This window comes from Ctenopharyngodon idella, chromosome 19 (genome assembly GCF_019924925.1).
Source record: "Ctenopharyngodon idella isolate HZGC_01 chromosome 19, HZGC01, whole genome shotgun sequence".
Classification (NCBI taxonomy): Eukaryota; Metazoa; Chordata; class Actinopteri; order Cypriniformes; family Xenocyprididae; genus Ctenopharyngodon; species Ctenopharyngodon idella.
The window spans coordinates 29,822,762-29,846,742 of record NC_067238.1 but is presented as its reverse complement, the minus strand read 5'-3'; the positions used below and the strand labels follow the sequence as shown (position 1 = coordinate 29,846,742).

At 37.4% G+C, this 23,981-nt stretch overlaps 1 protein-coding gene across 50 annotated transcripts in view; it reads right to left on the bottom strand.

Annotated features, from left to right (window-relative positions):
• clasp2 (cytoplasmic linker associated protein 2) overlaps positions 1-23,981 on the bottom strand; it is a 55,788-nt gene that overhangs the window by 4,386 nt on the left and 27,421 nt on the right. For 3 of the 50 annotated variants that reach the window (XM_051871581.1, XM_051871637.1, XM_051871635.1), the window contains 27 exons: positions 22,695-22,840; positions 22,385-22,520; positions 22,230-22,300; positions 21,058-21,117; positions 20,883-20,960; positions 20,635-20,802; positions 20,505-20,542; positions 19,642-19,806; positions 18,818-18,838; positions 18,102-18,206; positions 16,506-16,532; positions 15,902-15,928; positions 14,649-14,816; positions 14,393-14,434; positions 13,572-13,679; positions 11,642-11,704; positions 11,027-11,133; positions 9,939-9,962; positions 9,572-9,819; positions 9,389-9,452; positions 8,598-8,654; positions 5,661-5,824; positions 5,281-5,359; positions 2,353-2,496; positions 2,092-2,235; positions 1,042-1,148; positions 753-912 (listed from right to left, as the gene is read on the bottom strand). In XM_051871581.1, the coding sequence (XP_051727541.1) occupies positions 753-912; positions 1,042-1,148; positions 2,092-2,235; positions 2,353-2,496; positions 5,281-5,359; positions 5,661-5,824; positions 8,598-8,654; positions 9,389-9,452; positions 9,572-9,819; positions 9,939-9,962; positions 11,027-11,133; positions 11,642-11,704; positions 13,572-13,679; positions 14,393-14,434; positions 14,649-14,816; positions 15,902-15,928; positions 16,506-16,532; positions 18,102-18,206; positions 18,818-18,838; positions 19,642-19,806; positions 20,505-20,542; positions 20,635-20,802; positions 20,883-20,960; positions 21,058-21,117; positions 22,230-22,300; positions 22,385-22,520; positions 22,695-22,840 (2,721 nt within the window). The remainder of the gene's footprint in view (positions 1-752; positions 913-1,041; positions 1,149-2,091; positions 2,236-2,352; positions 2,497-5,280; positions 5,360-5,660; positions 5,825-8,597; positions 8,655-9,388; positions 9,453-9,571; positions 9,820-9,938; positions 9,963-11,026; positions 11,134-11,641; positions 11,705-13,571; positions 13,680-14,392; positions 14,435-14,648; positions 14,817-15,901; positions 15,929-16,505; positions 16,533-18,101; positions 18,207-18,817; positions 18,839-19,641; positions 19,807-20,504; positions 20,543-20,634; positions 20,803-20,882; positions 20,961-21,057; positions 21,118-22,229; positions 22,301-22,384; positions 22,521-22,694; positions 22,841-23,981) is intronic. The other 47 variants (XM_051871582.1, XM_051871583.1, XM_051871584.1 and 44 more) reach the window with 47 other exon arrangements.

Below are 23,981 nucleotides of genomic sequence, written 5' to 3'. Positions count from 1 at the left end.
AATTAGTACCTTAACTTAAATTTTAAATGTTGATTTGGCAACTAACTGAAATAAAATAAGATTACGATTAAGTTCATTCCATCTAATGTTTATAATTTATTTTATTTCAATTAATGAAAACAATTTTTAATAGTTTGTTTTAGTTAACAATAACAATACTGCAAAATGGCAATATTGCGACTGACACAGAATTAAGTATTAAAGAGGACCTGTTATGGCTTTTCATAAAGTCTTGATTTTGTTTTTGGGCTCTACTAGATTTTCACATATTTTTCATTGTTGCAGCTCCTCTCTTCCCAGTCTGTCATTAACACTGTTTAGTTCCTGTCTCTATGAAGCCCCTCCTTCTGAAAACCATAATGTGCTCTGATTGGTCGGCTGGACCAGTGTGTTGTGATTGGTCAACCACTTCAAATGTGCTTGGCAAATGTCCCGCCCCTTACCATAACTGTGAGTTTCAACACACTACTAACTAACTCAACCAGGCCCCGCCCCTTTATTTTGCATATGTCTTGGGCAGGAATTATTTAAAGGAGGAATATTGTGACGTGTTTGTTCCCGGAAGAAACTCAAGACTACAATGGAGGTGTTTCAGGGAGTTCAGAAACAGTGACACTGATATTCTCTATAACTCCTGCTGGAGGGACTTTGCAACTTTGCAGACCTTTTTCATGCTCAAACGGCAACATTACACACTAAAGAAAATAACCAGATCACCACTGGCTGACAACATCATCTCTTTCTTGACTTGCCTTTCTTACCTCTTCTCCACCATCTCCATCTCTTTTCCGCGGTGGCTCTGTCATGTCCTCTTGGCTGCGGACACTGAAGTTCTGGATGGCCTGACTGACTCCTCTCAGGGAGCTGTAGATCTCCTCAGAGTTCATGTTCTCTGTATCGTAATCAAATGCACTGTGAAATGACACACACACACATAAATTACTGTTTAGTTACGTAGAAATGATGAACAAACAACTACATAACCAAAATTACAGCATTTATGGAGTGAATCTATGTCAATGTTTGTAGTTTATGATGTACCATGGTGAAGGTGCGTTTTGTGATGTGTTTGTAGGGGATGTTAAAGGGCTTGACCAACTAGCTGGTGATCTTGGCGTGTGTCGGGTGAGTGGGCTTCCCATTGTAGCCTGCAAGGGAAAAAAATTACATCTTAGTGCTGACAGAAAAGTGGTTTAAGTGATTCTTAAAGGATTAGTTCACTTCTGAATTAGAATTTCCTGATAATTAACTCACCCTCATGTCATCCAAGATGTTTATATCTTTCTTTCTTCAGTTGAAAAGAAAAGGATTTTTTTTTCTCCATATAGTGGACTTCAACAGGGACCAACGGGTTGAAGGTCCAAATGTCAGTTTCAGTGCAGCTTCAAAGAGCTCTACATGATCCCAGACGAGGAATAAGGGTCTTACCTAGCAAAACGATCAGTCATTTTCTAAAAAAAAAAAAAAAAAAAAAAAAAAAAAAAGTATATACTTTTTAACCACAAATGCTCATCTTGCAGTAGCATCCACGACTTCAAGCATTATGTAATCACGTTGGAAAGGTCACGCGTGATGTAGGCGGAAGTACCGTGGAGCGGGAAAAACTCATCTCATTTTCTCCTCCAATTTCAAAATCATCCAACGTCATTGTTTTAGCTTTTTTTTTTTTTTTTTGTAAAGGCAGTTTGACTTGCTCGGTACTTCCGCCTACATCACGCGTGACCTTTCCAACGTTATGATTGCATCGCAGAGCAGTGCAAGAGGAGCATTTGTGGTTAAAAAGTATATACAGTTTTCATTTTTTAGAAAATGACCGATGGTTTCTCTAGATAAGACCCTTATTCCTCATCTGGGATCATGTAGAGCTCTTTGAAGCTGCACTGAAACTGACATTTGGACCTTCAACCCGTTGAACCCCAGTGAAATCCACTATATGGAGAAAAATCCTGGAACGTTTTCCTCAAAAACCTTAATTTATTTTCGACTGAAGAAAGAAAGACATACACATCTTGGATGACATGGGGGTGAGTAAATTATCAAGAAATTTAATTCTGAAGTGAACGAATCCTTTAAAGATTTAAGGTTAATCACCTGGGCTGTGTTTCCTGTGTTCCGTAGGTGGTTCTGAAGCAGTTTGGTGGCTCCATCCTGAAAGGTTTTAGGTAGTGCAGCAAGAAGCATTGTGAACTCTGGTGTGTTCAGCTGGAACAGCGAGATCAACACCGACTGCGCTGCCTGTAATCAAAGCACATAATTAGACCTTCAAACCAATCAACTCCACCAGAGGAGATCTAAAAACAAACTGAAACATTTGAAATATCATTCACGTAATAAGCACACAATGTCTTGTACCTTTCTGACGTCAGAGCTCTTGGGTTCGGTGGTCCACGTAATGATACGTGACACTGCCAGTCTGGTTTCACTTGAGTTGACAAAATCCTGCGGCTCCATTTGTAGTGTCAGTGTTTCTATGTACTTCAAAATGGCCACCTTCACCTGAAACATTATTTTTATGTTACAACTCTGCAACAAAATCATCTAAGGCATATTATGTCATCCAAGAAAACAGTAACATTCACTCAAAAACATTTGATCTCAATCACAAACCCTCCTTCAATTAATCTTCTTCACATAAAAGACAAATCAGAATCAAATGTTTCCACACATCAAGGCAGCAGTCCATCAGTTTCAGACAAGCACACAAACTCACAGCTATTCTTAAATCCATGAAATGAAGCAAGACAGCAGGGGGAAGTTGGAGTGAGTATGACGGGTGTGATTGGGCACAGCACAGCGTTTCAAAGGCAAAAAGCTTGTGTATTTGTGTTGCGCCCTGCTCTCGTTCACTGACGTCCCCCTCTCTCAAACATCAACCTGCTTCTGTCAAGACTGACTGATAAAGGCAATAACTAGGCCACAAAAAAGCCTTTCCCCCCACATTTTCTACACCATCTTTCAAATGTTTGTGGTCTTTTGTGCTCTTCTCTTCCACATTTATTTAATCAAAAATACAGCAAAATTGTGAAATATTATTAGAATTTAAAATAGCTGTTTTCTATTTGAATTTAAATATAATTTATTCATGTGATCAAAGCTGAATTTTCAGCATCATTACTCCAGTCTTCAGTGTCACATGATCCTTCAGAAATCATTCTAATATGCTGATTTGCTGCTGGAGAAACATTCCTTATCAAGTTGTGCTGGTGAATTATGCACGGAATTCTGTGTATGAAGATTCCGTGAGTAACTTTTCTCACTGTCGGTTACTTTTGAAACTGGATTTGGCGGGATATAAGTCGAGCTTAGCTGAGGGGTTTAGGTTATGGGAGCTGCGCGTTACAGAATTGCTTCCCCTGTGTCTCACTGACCTGTACTGCTTGGTTCCACACTTGGATATTTTCCTGCAGTGTGCAAGCATGCCGTCGCTTTCTGAGGGGAAGCAATTCTATAGCCCCGCCCCCGTACCAGCAACAGCGCCTTTTCCCCGGCTTCAGAGAGAGAGAGGGAGAGCAAATCAATGAAGGGAGCCCCAGACAGACACGCAGATAAGGGGGAGAAAACTGGACAGGGGGCGCTAATAAGTAATACTGCTGAAAAAAGATGCCGAATGTGAGGTAGATGAAAGGGAGATGGTTTTGTTAGAGGGGTGTTAGGCAAATGTGGTTATGGGATTGGTGTAGGGCAGTGTTTCCTACAGGATTTTATTGTTGCAGCCGGAGATATCGACACAAAAGTTGCTAAATAATATCAATACAACTTTTGGTAACACTTTATTTTACAGTGTCCTTGCTACTCTAAAAAATGCTGGGTTACAAACCATCCAAGTTGGGTTGAAAATGGGCAAACCCAGTGATTAGGTTGTTTTAACCCAGCGTTTGGGTTAAATGTTTGTCCAACCTGCTGGGCAGTTTTACTTAACCCAACTATTGTTTAAAAATGACTATATGTCTGGCTTAAAATGAACCCAAAATAGGTTGGAAATTAAAAAAAATCAGACACATAATTACTAGAGGCAACAATAATCAAAAGGTGAACATTTATTAATAAGCAATTTAATAAATGTTTAATTATTATTCATTAAACTAAAATGTTCATTTATTAAACATATTAATTAATGTTAATTTCCAAAATATTTTGGGTTCATTTTAAGCAAGCAATACAGTAATTTTTAAACAATAGTTGGGTTAAATAAAACTACCCAGCAGGTTTGGCAAACATTTAACCCAATCGCTGGGTTTGTCCATTTTCAACCCAGCTTGGGTTGTTTTTAACCCAGCATATTCTAGAGTGCAGTATTAACTATAAATTATGAATAATTACACACAACTAACCCTAAACCCGGTAACACTATTTTACAGCGTCATTGTTACACGTTACATGTAGTTACTATAGTAATAACTATAAATTATGCATAATTACATGCAATTAACCCTAAACCAAACCCTCATCCTAACCCTATAGCAAGTACATGTAGTTAATTAATATCACTCAGTACGTAAATTTATAATTACACTGTAACAAGGACACCTTACAATAAAGTGTAACCCAATTTTTTCCCACATATAATTTTTTTTATTCAAATAAAATCAATTAAATTCTAAAACTTAGATATGCAATTTTTAAATATTTTTTTCCCACATTTATCAATAGATTGTCATGTAACGCTCCCTGCTGGTTTTGTGAATTAAAACTATTAAAAAATGTTTTTGGGAATTAAAATAATAAAGAAATAAGATGAAAAAACAAAAACAAGGAATTTTGCATATATATATATATATATATATATATATATATATAAATAAAATGACAAATGAAAAGATAAAAATAAACTAATTTAAGATATGAATAAATCCTATTAAAATAACTTTGGAACCCTATCAATACAACACAATTGTGCATTTTTAGTATTGTTATAAAAAAAATAAAAAAAAGAATGGTAAATTGGGTGATTGATTTATAAATTCGACAACGCAATAGCAATACAACACAACTAAAACAGTGGCTCTTCATATTCAGCTGCGGTGCAGGAAACACTGAGGTAGAGTTCGGAGATTCTTATGCAAAACAATGTCCTTGTGGTTTGCATGAGCTTTTATGGAGGGGTAATAACAACCGGAGTACATTGAGCCAGCACATGACATCCTGTTGAAACTCCAAAGCAAGACCTGACAGCCACGATCAGTGTTACTTCTACATTCTCTGACACCAGCATGTTGCACACTGTCAGTCCTAGTCACTCATTCACACAGTGAGAGGTTGTGTCACTAAAAAAGCACTTACCTTTAAGTTTGGTGTTTGAGTTTGGTCAACTGTGAATCTCATTAGGATAGTGAACTGCAAATCATTCGGGAAAGATTCTCTGAAGAAAGACAAGAGAAAAAAATTAATTACTCTTGAGTGCCGATATCTGTGGACCCTTGATTTCAGAGCATTGCCGAAATAACAGCTTCCAGGGTAATTTCGATAGTCCACTTTAGATATTCTACTAACTATAAGTAACTTTGCAACTACAAATCAACTACCAGTCATTAGAGTATTAGTAAACTGTTAGGTTAGGGTTTGTGTTAGTAGAATAAGTTGACATGTAGTTGCAAAGTTACTTATAGTTAGCAGAATGTCTAAAGTGGACCATCAAAATAGCAGCTTTCCATGTAACACACCTTGTGACGTCTAGGGCTTTCTGTACTTTGGCTTGTACTGAGCCAAGCAGGTCTGCTCCCATTTTCTTCAGCAGTTGTGTGAGCAGCACAAAGAGCCAGTCCTGCAGATCCTCCTTATGAACCGCAATGAAGTCCACAAGTGTCTCCAGAAACATGCTGAACACCTGTACAAACAGCAAAACAGACATCAGAAGTATACAATAAATGAACAAAAACGCATGTACAAAAGTAATCAGATTTGATTCATGCAATCATCTTGTTCAGTCAGAGGACATTCATTGTTCATTTGTTAGAGATAGTTATGGCAAATATTAATGTTGCAATGATTTTTATCTCCAAGTAGGAAAATGTACAAGCAGTGCCAATGTCATCTTCCACCTTCATCTGAAACTGTGATAAGCAAGATATATAATTCCCAAAACTTGACAAATTCTTAAAAAAAAAAAAAAAAAAAAAAAAAATCTATAAATGAATTGCATCAGAGTGTAAAGTAGTGTAACTAAAGCCACGTTTTCACCGCAGGAACTAGGGTCTTTGGGGTGGTACTCGGTGTGTTTCGACCACAGGAGCCAGGGTCTAAGTGAAGTTTCGGGTAAAAATTTCCCCCTCAGAAAGTCCCTGCTCACGAGGTAGTACTTTTTCAAAGTTCAGGAACTTTTGGGGGTGGGACTTGGCAGCTGGAAGCATTTTATTTCAACCACCATTTTTAAAAGTCTGTTGCGGCATGTGCAATAAGAGTTGTTTGCTATTCGAATCAACAATGTTTTAAAAAATACAACCGATGGACAGATGACGAGGTTCAGGCTTTATTAAGCTTTTATGCGGAGGACAAAATCCACCGGGAACTGGAAAGTCGCACGCAGTCCTACGTCACCGGACTAGAATTTACCTAATCTTCACGGTACTTTAGATGGCGATGGAAATGCAGACAGCAACAGGTCTGGGGGAAAAAAATCCTGGGACAAATTGTTCCGGGTAATTTCGGTGGAAACATTGCTAAAAAGTCCCACTTTTTTTGTATAAAGGCAATGAAAACGGCACAAATTACACATCATGATGGTCTCTTGAGCTGCGCGATTCTGGATAAATTGAGAATCACAGTTTTTTTGTTTAAAATCAAAATCACGTATCTCCCATGATTCAGAGCAGACAACTAAACAAAATAACATGTAATTTACTAGAGGAGCTGACAAATGATTCAATGACATTTTTAAGTCACTTGTCGCCACCTACTGGTGTAACGATGTAATTGACTATCTTTATTTGAAGCGTCAAGTTACTTTCAAAAGGTGATTTACTCTATTTTGATCTATCAGATTTGAATGTTCGCTGTGATCGTACTTGTCAAAGGTTTAATAGACATAGTCAAATCGTCATTTAGGAATAAGGTTGCGTGGCTGTTCGAATCGAGATTGTGATCTTTGAACGATTAATTGTGCAGCTCTATATAATTACTAACAGTGATATAGGGAAGTAATATAAAATACAGGGAAACTGATACCTTTGGAATATTTGAGAATTCTCTATGTGATCTGATATTCAAACTTTTGTTTTAGTTTATATGGAAGAAAATCAAATGGTTTCAAATGGCACACTATGATTCAACCAGCAGTTTATTTAGATGATAAAGGCACTACTTAGTTATTTACCTACTTGGGAAAAATCCAGATTTGTCTCTTTAAAAACATGAATACAACATAAAAATAAAGAAACTTCATGCTAATTGTTACATTACAACCAATGTTCTGAAACATCAAACATTCAGATTACTGATGGGATATTGATGTTTACAATAGACACATTTAGATATATTGATTAGTTAACAGCAAAGCCACAGATTAATAGCAGGATCAACAACTTTGTCATCTGTTAGACATCACATATTCATCATCCTATTTTGTTACTGATTAGTATATTAGTAAAGTAGATTGTCCTGTTAGTGCTCAGTCCCAAACACACACTCAAAAAACTGAATAAATGCTTTCCAGCTATTTATTAGAGCAGCATCTCAGTTTCTTGGTAGAGACATGGCATAAAAACAGAAAAAAAAAATTACACAAAAGTTATCCAAACTTACTCTCTACAGTTCCACCACAGGGAAAGGCATGAAAAGAAACAAACACACTGGTGAATTACCGTAAGAACATAAAAAAAGAAATATTTACCATTTGTGGGACCATTTTTGGAACATTAGATTTTAAAAGGTACACTATGTAACTTTTTTTTTGTTAAAAATTCACAAAATTTAAATAATGAGCCAATACATCATCAATCCTTCTTACAAAACATGTTGTCTTACCCTGATTCACTATGGTAAGCCTATTATAAGTGTTTATGTTTTAGATCTGAATTTATTTAAGGACATTTGTCTATTAATGGCTAAAGCTACAGTAATGTCTTCAGCTAGTCAGCTTGAGATCCTTCCCATCTAAATATTATATATTTTATATATATATTATATCTCTTAAGCCTAATAGTGAATGTTTTATGCACAGTAGGATAACCATATTCATCCGCAGAGTCACGCAGAGCCGAAGCACAACCAAAATAACGTTCTTCTGCAAAATGCACTTTTTTTTTAACCACTAGAGGGCCAAAAGTTACATAGTGTACCTTTAAAATGAGAAAATCATTTCATTTTAAAATTTAAAATTGTTATTGTACCGTGCTATGGAAATTATTTTGAAATTTAAAAGAAAGATAAATACAGATGAAGATAAATAATGCACTCCATTAAAACAAGACCATAAAACACCAATATAATCTGGGGGAAAAAGGTAAAATAAAGAAGCATAAGCATATTTTGTCATTTATATATCCAGTTTTACATATCCAAAAAAAAAAAAAGATCCAGGGTTTTCCAGACCTATGAAGAACAGATCTGGTGGCTGTAGAACATAATCATGTTGGACAGGAGTTGGAGAATGACTTTTGTACCTTAAAAGAGGCAGAACTGATACCGGATTCTGCCGTGCCGAAGCCTCTGGAGTCTCGCTGCAAATCAGAAAGAGGGGCGGGCCATGAGCCCAGCAATCAGATTTATGGGGCGGAGCTACGACCTACCCGACAAGATAGAGAATGCCAGAAGGAGGTTCCAGGAAAACGTTATAAGCGTGAAGAAAGAGAGACACCTCAAACGCGGGTTAGTCTGTGTGCGTGTGGGACTGGGCTGTCAAAGTTTCCTGATGCTGATTATTTTTTTAATTAATTTTTTTTTAAAGATGAAATAATTAACATTTATATAAAAGAGACACCTGATGCCAACTCAAACGCCAATGCTTATACTGAAATAATGCTATATTGAACTCTCTCATTTCTCAGGTCTTTCCTAATGTCCAACGCTTTGCATGAAATTTATATTTTAAGGTGTTTTTTTTTTGGAATTGTGACAGTCCCAGTATGTATATGCGTGAGTGCAAGCATGAAAGAGAGGAAAGCTACGGAGGAAGTTTGGGCCAGCGTTGCAGTGGTTGAAAAAAGACGAGCTTTTAATTTTTTCTGAAATCAGAAATCCACTCAAACCAAACCATGCGATTAGCCACGGTCCTCAACCCGAGAGTTAGTGTACACTGCACATGCCTGAGAGTGTGGATCTGTGAGTCTGTGGCGAGAATATGGGCTGTGGGTCAGGCAGAATCCGATACAGTCAAGCAGTTTTGTGTGATGCAAGAGTTCATGCACGTCCGCAGAAGTGTGTGTGTGTGTTTGAAAGCGGCATGCGAAGGTACCTTGCTGTGTGGGTCTGCGAACATCCTGGTGAAAATTTCACATAACCTCTTCAGCTCAACACGGCTGAAACAGATGGAAAAAACAAATTAAACACAAACTTGCATTGAACATGAGGGAGTTTATTTACATATGAAACAAAAAATTAGCAAAGCTGGAATATGAGAAACATGAGAATGTCTCACCTGAGAGTTCGCTGGTTTTTCAGCAAAGCCTGCAATCCCATCAGCCCCTCTTTTCTCTCAGACCAGTTAGCAGAGGCACATCGATTGAGCACTTCGGCCACGTCCTCAGTCTGCCGCATATACGTCGGAATGCTGCCATTTCGGGAGCTGTACGAACGCTCTGAACATGCGCTGGAGGCGTCGCTATTTGCATCATCGTCTGAGTACATCCCATAGGTGTCATACCGCCGCCGAGCTGGTTTCTTCTGCTTAGAAAAATGTAAAATGAAATCCAAATGATCATTTTAGGTTTGAATTAAACACTTTAAATTTAAGTTTAACATCAGCTTTAATGCAGAGAGACAGACAGAAAGCCAGACAGACTAACCTTGCCCCGCATATCTCCTAATAGCTGGCAGCATTAATAAAGCCAAAGTTAAAGTTAAAGCATGATAGATGAGTTAGAGACAGACATTTAGTGCATGATACAATGGTTATGTGAATCTGTTACGTTAATTTTGAGAGTACAGTTCTTTTCATAAGTTTGCAGAATGTGTAAGATGTTTATAGTAAAAAACAAAATTGGCATGGATATACCAGTACTTTTGACATAGCTACACAAGAGCATGTATATAAACTAGCATTCAAAAGTTTGGGGTCGGTAATTTTTTTTTTCATATTTTTGAAAGAAGTTTCTTATGTTCACCAAGGCTGCATTTATTTAATCAAAAATATAGTAAAAACAGCACTATTGTGAAATAATATAATTTAAAATTTCAGAATTTCAGAACAAAATTTAATTTACAGCAGCCATTACTTCAGTCTTCAGTGTCACATGATCCTTCAGAAATTATAATAATAATAAGCTGATTTGGTGGTCAAGAAACATTTCTTATTATTATGATCAATGTTCAAAATAACAGCATTTATTTGAAATAGAATTTTTCTGTAACAATGTAAAAGTCCTTACTGTCATTTTTAATTTAATATTAATCGCATCCAAAATAAAAGTTTGTGTTTACATAATATATGTGTGTGTACTGTATATATAAATACACACACATACATGTATTTATTTAAGAAATATTTACATGTATATTTATATATAATTTATATTAAATGTAAATATTAATATTTTATATATAAATATAACATATTAGTTAAATACATACATGCATGTGTATGTATAAATATATACAGTACACACACATATATTATGTAAACACAAACTTTTATTTTGGATGCGATTAATTGTTTGACAGCACTATTAATATCCTTGCTGAATAAAGTTAATAATTTCTTTAAAAACAAAAATCTTACTCAACTCAAACTTTTGAATGCTATATATAAACAAAACAATGTATCTTTTTTAAACAGCTAAACATGAGATTCTGGATATGTAAATGTCTGATAAAAAGGGCGTGTAAACTTATGTGTGAGTGGGGAGTTTCTGTGTGTGACTGTATATATATTTACCAGAGCATCGGCCAGGGCTTCCTCCACATCTGATCCTGTGTTCAGCACTCTCATGGCACTAACTGAAGATGAGAGACGACTGGACTGAGACATACCCAACCCAGAACCTACAACACACATCATATATTTTACACACACACACAAGCACAAATACAAATAAAACACCAATATGTCCAAACAAAAAACGCATGCAGTGATCTCATTAATATCGAGCAATCAATTAAAATAATTTAACAATAAAGACACTGAGACTAGAGAACCAAAAACAAATTATCACAATATAAAACAATTATGAAAAATAACCACAAATGCTCAACCAACAACAACAAAAAACAATTCAAAAAACAAGGACACACGGAAAAAACTGGTTAAATTCAGGAAAAATAATAAGTGACACTGTGAAAGATGTTCCACGCGAATCTATGGTTGTTATTGATGGGAGGAACATTGTTATGACTAAAACTAAACTTAGCATGCAGGTCCGATGGAGGCTAAACTGAAAGAAGCAGAAGGATGAGATGAAAAACTAAAATTCAAAAAGTGACAATGACCAAAAAAAAAAAAAAAAAAAATTGAATTTGAAAAGAGTCCTGTGCCGCTGGGGTGACAGTTCACCTGCTGCCCCGAAGGCATCTGGGGCATGAAGAGCACCAGTTGAGCGCGAATAATGCCGGGATGCTGCAACACACACACACAAGAATGCAAACAAGCGCACACGCGTAAATAACCAGGGCCAGTGTTAGAGCTCACCAGAGAAACTCCCAATTAGCAGTAATGTGAGAATGTGCCATCACCAACCACACACACATGCCTTGCTGTGACACACACATTTCACACACTTCAAGTGTCAGTGCTGAAGGATATTAGTCCAGTTCTGCATAACAGCAGGAATATTTTCATCAGGTTACCCCTCAAAAAACTTTTTTTCTGAAAGTGAGTTTTAAATGTGTCATACCTAACATCAAAAATATCGCTGGAAGTGGACAGTCTCTATCTTAAATGCTCTCATCTGTATTCCACTTTGAACTTTGTGCCACTCAAAATAAATGTGAAGTGAAAATGTTGATTCTCAAAAAACAAACAAACAAACAAAAAATACATTATGTCTGATTTTGAAATATGCACACAATTTGGCACACTGATAACTATGGCCATTTGTCAGAAAGGTTGCACATATTTATTTAACTGTCAAACTTAGTACTTTAAACTTATGTAATTGTCAACAAGAAATGGCAAAATTTTTCTTTAAAGAAATAGTTCTCCCAAAAATGAAAATTATCCCATAATTTACTCACCCTCAAGCCATCCTAGGTGTATATGACTTTCATCTTTCAGCCAAACACAATCAGAGTTATATAATAAAATATCCTGGTTCTTCAAAGCTTTATAAAGGCAGTGAATATGGTACCTTAGATTTTGAAGCCCAAAAAAGTGCATCCATCCATCATAAAAGTAATCCATACGGCTCCAGTAATAAAGGCCTTCTAAAGCGAAATCGGGTAGTTCTCCAATATTTAAAAATTCTCATTTTAGTCTTCGAGAACGGTGTTTTGTTTTGCTCTATCCTTTGCGCTTCCTCGTTCTTCAATACGTCATGCATCGGGTCAGAGGTCACTCTTCCACCGGAACTAGACTTGTGTATGGCCGTTACCGGAAGCTAGTGATTATAGTTTATAAAGTTATAAATATGGATATTTTTCCTCACAAAAACACATCGCTTTGCTTCAGAAGGCCTCTATTAACCCCCTGGAGCTTTAAGGATTACTTTTATGATAGATGGATGCACTTTTTTGGGCTTCAAAATCTCAGTTACGATTCACTCCCATTATAAAGCTTGGAAGAGCCAGGATATTTTATAATATAACTCCGATTGTGTTTGGCTGAAAAAAGAAAGTCATATACACCTAGGATGGCTTGAAGGTGAGTAAATTATGGGATAATTTTTCATTTTTTGGGTGAACTATTCCTTTAATGACATTTTTGTGCAAAACAGGATATTCAACAAGAGATAAAAACAAAGTGTGGCAGGTATTAATGAGGAATGTGCATTAAAAAGTAAACGGTGAATTTTAATTTCATGTTGACTATTAAGGTTATTCCTAATAATTCCTGTCTGATGTTTTACATTTAAGATAATTTTTCTCTGGTGTGCTGCATTGATGGACCATCTCAGATGAAACTTGTGTCAGCATCCATCAGTAGATGAGGCAGGGAGAAAAAAAAAAAAAAAAGGCCAGGAGAAAACTGATCAAGCTGAACCATGTGGGGATTTTTAACCCCAAAGATATTCTTAATGCAATGTGTGCCAGCAGTGCTGCTGCATAGCTATACAAACACTTGTGTTTGTCAGCTGCAAAAAGTTTAAAGCAAACTGAGTCCAGCAAAGAGCAAAATGTGCAAATGTGCAAAAGCTTGACTTCCGGTTTCAAATGAAGCAAATCACTTGATGTTTCAACAGGGCATGTTCTTGTCTAATCGTTTAGGTCCCTTGCTGTGTTGAAGCTGATTGGTCCTGGTAGATGAAATGGTTGCCGTGGTTACTCACCGAGTGGCGTGAAGGAGCGCACAGGGCTGGTGTCTCTGCTGCTCTCTCGACTGGCCTCACGACTGCAGCCCTGACTCACGCTAGGCCGTGGTATACGACTACCCCTCGCTGACCCACCCCCAAGAAAACACCAAGAAAAGAGGAGAGAGAAAACAGATAAAGAAGGACAGAGACATTGGAAGGTATAACAGACAAACAAAGTAGGAGAAATATAGAAGGAATAGCCGTAACAATTACACAGAGTTTTGTTAAGCAATGAAATGACAATGAACTTTGAGGAAAAAAAGAGGGCCCAATACAGAGCCCTGAGGAACCTCACATAAAATAAGCAGGAAGACAACAAAAAAACATCAATATTTGAATTATTTTCTAGAGTCCATGCACAGATTAAAGGAATAGATAAGAAATGAGCAGACATTCACTAACAGGAAGAACAATTAAAAGGTTAGGAATAAAAGGGTGAATGTTATTATGTGGGAGGTGGCAGGTCTGGATGTTTGCTTTTATATCTTGTCTCTTAACCAGTGTTCAACGTTCATCTGCATTCATGAGATGGACTTTATTCATTCATTCATTCATTCATTCAGCAAAGATCAGCACCAAGCTGTGGGGTTTAACATCACGGCAGACAAGGTAAGACCCAGCAGGTTAAAGAGACGGCATGTTCTGCTTTCCCAAAGCAGCGTGTTACACGCAACACAGCACAACCTCCAGCATGAAACACCATTAGGATGTCAGCCCCAGCTCAGACAGGCAGAAGGATTATCATTATGGGATGGCTGGCGGAAACCAAGGCAAAAAAAAAAAAAAAAAAATCATACCTCCTTTCGATCCATTGTAGATGTGGCTGATGTTTGAAGGAGCTTTGATTGAAAGAAAACATTTCAGTTTTGGTAAGAACTCTGTCACCCCTTTATGTGAAGGCCTACAGAAGTCTTGGGGCCAATTGCAACACTTTACGATCTTATGTGCCAACAGATTCAATGGACACACACTGATAAAGAAGATCTTTTATTCATCAGAGAGAAAACTTAACTGAGGAGATCATCACGGTCACAGACAGAAACCAGTTCTTACCAACAGACAGACGGGTGGGGCTGGAGTCTCGACTGCAGCCTTGACTGCGTGGGATCCTGCTGCGACGGTGGGAGCCCGGAGCAGCACTCACACGCTGAGCTCCCGTACTGAGCGTGCTCAGAGCTGTACTGGCCAAAACCCGGCCTGGGGAACCCGAGCGAGAACCCGCTGTAAATATACAGAAAATGAAAAAAGAACTGTGAGACTGACAGACCACTGAAAATGTACCTCATCCTAACGATAACTGTTTTTATATGAATACACAAACAGTTATGTAATAAACAGCAAAAATTACTTTACTGTCCACCAAAGCCAAACTCAATCATCACCAACAACTAATCCTCATAGCTATGCTGAAATTTTTGTTGTTTATCTAGACATCAATAATTCACACCACAATACCAATCACAGATACAGATGACAGTTTGACATAAGCATAAGTGCTAGTGCTGTGATTCTGATTGTGTCAAGACCAAAAGGGAAGAATGAGGTTTACCAAGTGAACAAGTGAAAATGTTTCTACGACTACAGAGACTACACAAACACAAATGAACATGCTCACGCTGCACTTTGACACACCAATTACCAAATCTTTAAATTTCCCCACACAGTGACATGTAAAGTAGGGGTGGGCGATATGACCAAATTCTTAAATCTTGTTAACGGTATAAATCTGACAATAGTTATTGTTGATGGAAATTAAAGCAAATATATTTTAAAATGTTAAACAAATATCTATTTTATCATCATTTAGGAGCTTAAATGCTTTCATAGTTAATGCATCTCAAACCAAAAAGGTAAGATGATTCATGATAGATGAAAGAACCCGTACTGAAACAGCTTCATATTACATAAAACTTAAGTTAAAACAAAGGCCTCCACTTTTAAGTTTTCTGCCATTTGGTGGATTTATTTTTAAAATCGCACCATAGATATAGAGGAATCTGTGTAGCAGAAACGGTATAAACGAACACCATATAACGTCATACCGCCCAGCCTTAATGTAAGGTTCAAGTTATTCACAGGTTTGAAAAGAGAGAAAGAGAAAAAAAAACAAAAAAAAAAAAACAACACCATCCAAAGTGAGCCAAGCGACACACCCTCCATGCAGTGAAGAGAGTGGGTGCTGATGGTAAACCCATGTTTTTCCGTGAATCAGGACAAGGGAAGATGTAAGACTAGAGGAGGCCCACAGGATGGGAGTGACTGGACTAAGTGAATAAATGACAGGTGAAATATGTTGAAAATCTTACCACCAACAGGGGTAGCAGACTGTGATCCTGAGCCAATGAGGGGGAAGGATTAGGGAGCGGGGATGGGTCCAAGAGACCCATTGAGTGGGAGGAGGAACAGCATATTAAACGAATACAAATGCATTATGGGGTAACAACATGCTGTCAATGTGTTGTTCTGACACACACATCGTACAAATGAATAAAAAAACCATCAGCCTGCAAATGAAAACGTCAGTATGAGATGCGCACATAGATTTAAGAAGCCCTGCAACAGCATTGCAACTGACGTTACTTCACGACACCACCATGAAGGCACACAAAAGATGAAAAACGTCATGGTTGTGTTTGTCACTGCTTTAGTTCCATCAACACTCTCAAAATGTTTAAGCAGCCTAGGCCGCCCAACATACACTGCTAAACCAATGTGTCTGAGAGTTTGGGCTTCTACACGCCTTCAGGCAGAAATGGACTGATACCGTCACACCCAAGTGAAGACCACACAGCATGCAGGCCACTCAAGGGACATACAAACATTTGTTCGCTCACGCACACTCACACACACACACACACACACACGTTTGCATGGACTAAACACACTCGCCCACATGTCAGACGAGGGTACCTGGCGTGCAATCAGAATCGTCGGAACCTAGAGGCACAGAAACAGTTGGAGGAGCTGTGGGTTACATCCTTCGAGCAGGATGACTCCTGATAATCTCTCACATACACACTGGCATGCAGATGACAATGTGTGTTACAGCACGTGGTATGAGGGAAGACTGTTTACAGTCATGTTTCACCGCATGCTTATGTTGTGTATAAAATAAGCACATGCACTGGGTCATTTTGTAAAAATTAATAAAAGTGTTAATTCGCCCAAAAATGACATTTGTGTCAATAATTTCTCACCCTCATTTCGTTCCAAACCCGTAAGACCTTCGTTCATCTTCGGAACACAAATTAAGATATTTTGATGAAATCCGAGAGGTTTTTTTTTTTATCCTAAAGCAACGAAATAACCAAATCCAAGGTGCAGAAAAGTAGTAAAAACATTATTAAAACAGTCAACGTGACTACAGTGGTTCACCTTTAATGTTATGAAGTGACGAGAATACTTTTTGTGTGCAAAAACAAAACAAAAATACCTTTATTCAACAAATTTGCCTCTCCCCTGTCATTCTCCTACGCTATTTACATCCAGCGCTTCCATGTTCTATGTCAGAACGCCTACTTTTCTGGGCCTTGAATGTGGTAATTTTGTTGCTTTCTATTAAGCATAAAAAAACCCTCTTGGATTTCATCAAAAATATCTTAATTTGTGTTCCGAAGATGAACGAAGGTCTTACGGGTTTGGAACGACATGAGGGTGAGTCATTAATGACAGAAATTTCATTTTTGGGAGAACTAACCCTTTAATGCTTTTATTCAGCAAGAATGCTTTAAATTGATCAAAAGCGACAGTAAATATATTTATAACGTTACAAAAGATTTTAAAATAAAACGCTGTTCTTTTGAACTTTCAATTAAATCAAAGAATCCTGAAAAATCCTTTATCAGTTTCCACAAAAATATTAAACTGTTTTCCGCATTGATAATGATAACAAATATTTCTTGAACACCAGGTATAAAGTACAGGAACACATTTCTATTTAAGTATATTTTAAAACATTATTTTAAATTGTAATAACATTTATTATTGTTTTTTTTAAACAGCTTTGTTTTTTTGCAGCCTTGATGAGCAATAAAATTACATATTTTTATAGTACTTCTTAAATATAAAAAATACATGTATAAACAACTAACTTTGTATATATATATACACATAATATATATTTTATTTAAATAGTCAAAGTGTAAGTGCCTGAGCTGAAATTCTGGTATACCCTTTCACAGAAATACCTTCTTAAATTGTAACTTCAAAAAAAATGAAAATGCTTCTGTTCAAAACGTACTGCATAATAGGAATGACTAAGCATAAAATTAGTGTATGGATCATTTTTGTGAGTTTGCACTCAGTACATTCCTCTATTGCCAAATATTTTCCACTTACAGACATTTACTGACTACTAATTTACATGAGAGTTGTGTTACATCGATACGGTTTATGGTAAGGTGCGAGAGCAAAATGACAACATAAGACGTATGAGTAAATGTATGTAACATTCATCTAGAATATTTGTGCAGACGTTGAATGAGTATGAACATTGTAGGTACTTACGTTGTGACTGAGATGCCATCTTTGATCTGGTCCGCCCTCTCGAGTCGACCTGACTGCTGCCCATACTAGATGCTGTTGATAAAGTCTGCTTAGTCCGTAGTCGCCCTGGAGAGCAACAAACATGCGGTAAGTCATCAGGCCAAATCATAACACATCAACAACTGAATAATAAATCAAAGAGATTTCCAGAGTGTCTCACTGGCCCTCCACAACCACCCACTGGCCAGTCCTGTGATTGAGGGAACTTATTAATGATTGCGTTACAGGAAAGACGATGGGACAGAATGGACAGAATAAGAGGAGAGCGTCAGATCAGTACGGGAGATTTTTAATGAAGCAATTCATCTTGGCACAACCACAAGCTGAAAGGCAGATGAGTCATACTCTTGCAATACCACACGCCACCAGCAGACAGCAGCAGCACTACATCACACACAATGAGCTCCACCCACTATGCGTGAGAGGATCGGGTTTCCCTATTATACCTACAAAGCATTGAAATGACTACAACAAAAAGCAACTTTCTTCCTAGCATAATTTAATATAGATCAGAGACACATAAATAAAATCACCAAAATCCTGATCAACGATTCAAAGTCATACAGTAGGAAAGCGTGAGCTATATGAGCAGGAAGGAAGGCCAATAGAAAGGGGAAGGGGGCAAGTAAGAAAAGGAGAAGATGAAGAAGGGATGAGCAAACGGCAGATGATCTTACCATCTTTATCAGAGGCATCATCTTAAGCCAAAGAAGAGAGAGAGGAGCACAGCAAACCAGTTAGAACAAAAAACACAAACACACGTCAACAACCGCACAGACACACACATGTAACCTTTAAGAATTAAAGGGGTAATTTACTGCTCGCAAAAAGGGCTTTCAATAAAACTCGGCTGCCTATGCAGTAGAAAGGCAAAAAAAGACAGAAAAAAGGCTGGTGTCTTCCCTTTTAGCAATTAGGTAGGAAAACGTCAACACCCATAATGCACTGGGCATGTTGTCAACCAAGGCCACTCCCAGTCTGCTTCTACTGGATAGGCTTGACCAGAGTCAAATACGCCTTGCTTTAGTAGGAAATACTTCTTAGCAAACTTTGTCATAATGGTGTCGACTTGTATTCTTCCAGGGTGCAAGAACTCAAAGAGTAAATGTTTATTTTTGGTTTCCAGTGAAGGTTCCAGCGTGTTGTAGGAAGTGGCTAAAGGCTGCAAAGAATAGTAAATATGAAGAGAACACCGCAACGGGGAACTCTAGTTTTCATGAAAGCTCTAGATCTGTCAAAAGTCTTTTGCTGACAAAAAAAAACCCCCCAGGAATTTCTCTGTCCAGATAACATGGAGAACGAGTAAACATTGTTCATTTACTGTACATATACTACTAATATAGTAACAATACAAGGGTTTAAGTTACACTTTAAGACAATTCTTCACATCAGTTTCTATTGCGTATGGGGAGAGTCTGCATATCTGCATATTTACATGTGTGACCTCTTCTGCCTGTTCAAGAGTTGATAAAACTGTGCATGAGCTTTATGTGGCTCCTACCGAGAGATGCGTATGATCCGGGGGTCAGGCCTGCCGTGACTCGGCCGGCCCCTCCAGCCTGTCCGCTGTGTCTGACTTTAGCACCGGCGGCTGCATTTACATCCACATCACTGCGGGAACGCTGTAATGAGCCTGGAGATCCTGATGATTTTGAACTCGCAGGCACTAAAGTAACAAAAAATAAATAAATATAATGTGTGTTACATGCATATACATTTTTAAATGAAGCATGGAACAAAAAATCTTTATATTTTTATAAAATTTTATTTTATATTTTATTATTAAAATTATTTTATATTGTCCAGTTTTCATTTAAATTTTAGTTTTAGTAATTGTTATATTTTTATTATTCCTAATTAGCTTTAATTTATTTTATTTCAGTTTTAGTCATTTTAGTACTTCATTTCTAATTTTAATTTAAAAGATTAAATAAAAGATTTTTGAGTTTAAGTTTCCCCATCTAATATTGATATATTATTTTATTATTTCAACTTTATTTCAATTAACAAAAATGACTTTAATAACTTTAGTTAACAATAACAACCCTGCTATGAAAACGTGACTTACATGGATACTTTGGAAAGTTAACATCCTGCAGTCTCACGCCCAAACTTATACAGCATTTTGATAATTATGCATGAAATGTTTAAACGATATGGAATATATGTACTTTTAAAAAGCATTTTATGTGATCTAGTAAAGGCAAAAATGTGTTTAGCCTATTTGTCAGGCCCTAAAATATTCCTAATGCATTTATATACATTTTAACCAAAATAGTGAGTGATAAAAGTCCATGAACATGACAAGCGTCAATTACCAATACACATATACCAACATGTACACACACACACTGAGGATCTCACCTCTGCCTGGAGCAGCTGACCACTTTGACAGCGGCCGACTGAAAAAGAAAAGAGAGAAAAAATACAGAGCTCTTATTCAATTTCATCGTTTACTGGTGTAGTCGGACGCAGGTGAGTGAGATATTCTTACTTAAGGCTTTCTTGCGAGCTGGAGGACGAGCGATCCGACTGCGGGAGGGACGCCACGCTGCCAGAGCTCTTTAGATGTGGCTGAAGTGTCTTCTGATAGGACGGTTCTAATGAGTTATACAGAGACTCCGCCTCCCCGGGGAAATGAGCCCGCAACCCACAGTATGCCCTGAGAGAGACAGCAACATAAGTAATAAAACACAACAGGAAACAGCAAAATACATCAAGTAATTTGAAGACGGCACTCACTTTCTGGCCTCGACTCGAGCCTCTGAGTCTGCATCTCTGATTCCCTTTTTAATACTCTCCACCAACACCGCCGCATGCCTGAGACACAGAGGAAAGAGAAAGAGAGGTTATGTAGTGCAGTGCTGGCCTTTCAACACCAGTAGGCAGTCTAGTTTAGCCTGTGCTGTTGTGGTACCTCTCCAGAGAGTGAGTCTGCCATTCCTGCAGCAGAAGATCCAAGAACTCATAACAGCGCCTGTCAAATGGAGAGAGGAAGAAAGAGAATTCAGTAATGAACTCACACAGGTCTGTAAAACTTGGTAAGTGCTCAAGAGGGTTGGGAGATAAACTGAATAGTTACAATATATTCATGAAGACTGCTGAAATATAAAATTAAACAATTCATAGGGTGCTTATTTATTTATTTAGCCAGTTATGCTCTTAAAGATTTTACAAGCAGACTAAATTCCAGACTCGTCGCAAGTATAAACGTGTTAAGACAGTTATTTTTAATAGGGTGTCTGGTTTAACCTTCATTGGCTAAAGAGTTTGGAAGATACATTTTCACAAATCAGTTCTTTCAAACTGGCCATTTCAATTAATCAAGCCGAACACTGGTTTAGATATTTGTCTGTCATCACCCTGAAGGGATTTATGCTGTATGGGGACATATTTTACAATTTTTTTTTTTGCTATATTTGTACATATAATTTAAGCAAGTAGTGAGAAACAATCACTGGAAAAAAAGATTATTATATTATTATTATTTATTTATTTTTTTTTTTACTGAGTTTTACTTCTTGTATTAAATGTCTACATTAACACATGCTTGGTCTAAATTGTGATAGATGGATAGATAGATAGAACGATAGATAGAATGAACGACAGATAGATAGAACTATAGATTGATAGAACGATCGATCGTTAGAACAATCGATAGAACAAACGATCGAAGGAACGAAAGGAACGAAAGATAGAATGAAAGATAGAATGATAGAACGATAAAACAAACGATAGATAGGTAGATAGAACGAATGACAAAACGACTGAACGACAGAATGAACGACAGAACGATAGAACGACAGATAGATAAATAGATAGATAGATAATATTTGGTTACACTATTTTAAAGTGTCCTTGTTACAGTGTAATTATACATTTAAGTACAGAGTAATATTAATTAACTACATGTACTTTCTATAAGGTTAGGATTAGGGTTGGGTTTAGGGTTAGTTGCACATAATTATGCATAATTTATAGTCATAACTACATGTAACGTGTAAAAAGGACACTATAAAATAGAGTGTTACCTAATAATATTCTTGCAGTGTTCAGCTATAGTGTGTAGAAGCAGATTTAACATCTCACCTCCGGACGGCCACAGACTTTGACGTGCAGTTACTAGCGATGAGAGGAATCAGTCGTGGGACATGAGTGTGCTGAAAATACAAAAACAAACAGTCAAAACACACAGACACAGTGCAGTCAGACAGAATGAACTCCTGCACGCCACCGTTTCTCACCCGTATGATGATGCGTATGGCTGCTGTTCCAGATGTAGCCATCACTTTGGCACAGTTAGGGATGAGATTGAAGAGCACTGGAACGATTCCCTCTGCTCCATGATCAAACTTATTCCCTAATAGTGTGGAAAGATACCTGCACAGACATAACACAGTAAATTGGTGCTCTTTACCATGAACACAAAACAAATAGAAATGGCTTCGCTCTAATAGCTTGTCGACTCGTCTCCAGACCTTAATTAAGTGATTGATGGAAAACAGATATGCACACATATCTTCACATTGCTCAAGATGTCAATCAGACACTCACGCCACTGTGATGCAAGCCTCCCGCACCACCTGAGAACGCAGGTCTTTTGCCGAAAGCTTAAATGAGCCATCCAATAGGCGCAAGTGCTGGTAGAAACAATCGTAGTCTGTTGCCCCAGCAACCAGCAGAGATCGGATTTTCTTCAGCTGTGAAGGGAGAGGGAGGGGAAAACAAGACCACATCAAAGAGGGTTTGTCAAAAATGAATGTATAAACAAACCCTATGTATGGTCACAAAGAAAACTCTAGTGCATCCCAGTGCATCACCTCTTGAATGTGGACAGATTCTCATGGGAAACACTATTGCTACCACGTTTCGCCAAATAATTATTCAGCAAACAAGTTCAGCCACTTTTAAATGCAATGGAGACGTGGTGACTTGAAGTCGGCATGAAATGAAAATTCATCCTATGTATTTTTGTGAATGCATTGTGAATGATTCATTCATGCATGTGTTTCAATTTTTTTTTATTGTGGCCTAATGTTCAGTCAAAATGTCATAACTCAATCTTCCGGTAAAACAACAGACTTCTCTCTGGTGACTAATGCAGGACTTCTCCAACCATTTAGTCTGCTTAAACCACACCCCTACAGTATTGACTTTAGGGGTGTAACAGGACATGTATTCGTCCCGAACTGTCACGGTGCATACAGTAAGACGACGAATACAGAAAGTCACAAGCGGTTCACCGTCCAATCCAGAAGGGGGCGCTGTTTGCTAACTGCCACAACAGGGAAAAGCGCAGAAGAACAGACAATCTAGATATACGTGTAATCTCTCAACCAGTGTTTCAACCGCGTAAAGACAGAAAAACAGCTTGAGAATAATATGTCATGTAGCATTACATTCACCTCAGGCAAGTCATTTAGTGTCCACAGCCTGTTAGTTCGCTAGAGAAATGAGCATTTCACTAAATATATGCACTATATCAGCTTATATATTAAATTATATTTACTTTACCTATTAGTAATGTCTTAATTATTTAATATATAAAAAAAATTGTCATGAAAACAAGTTATGACAGTAACTGTATACATTTCAAAAATGTATATATTGGTATATTTTTATACAATAAAGGTGATATCAATATACAGTATATTGATATTAAGAGTGCATTTGAAAAATAGTGGAGGACAGCATTGAGCTGCTGCAGGGAAGTGCATAATCCAATTTGTCCTAAACTTGAGACATGCTTCAAAATAACTCGTAAGACATAGTATAGTTCAACGCAGCTTACGCCGTCAGATGCTCTGACAGATACTTGTGTACTTATGAAATGTGGTGTTT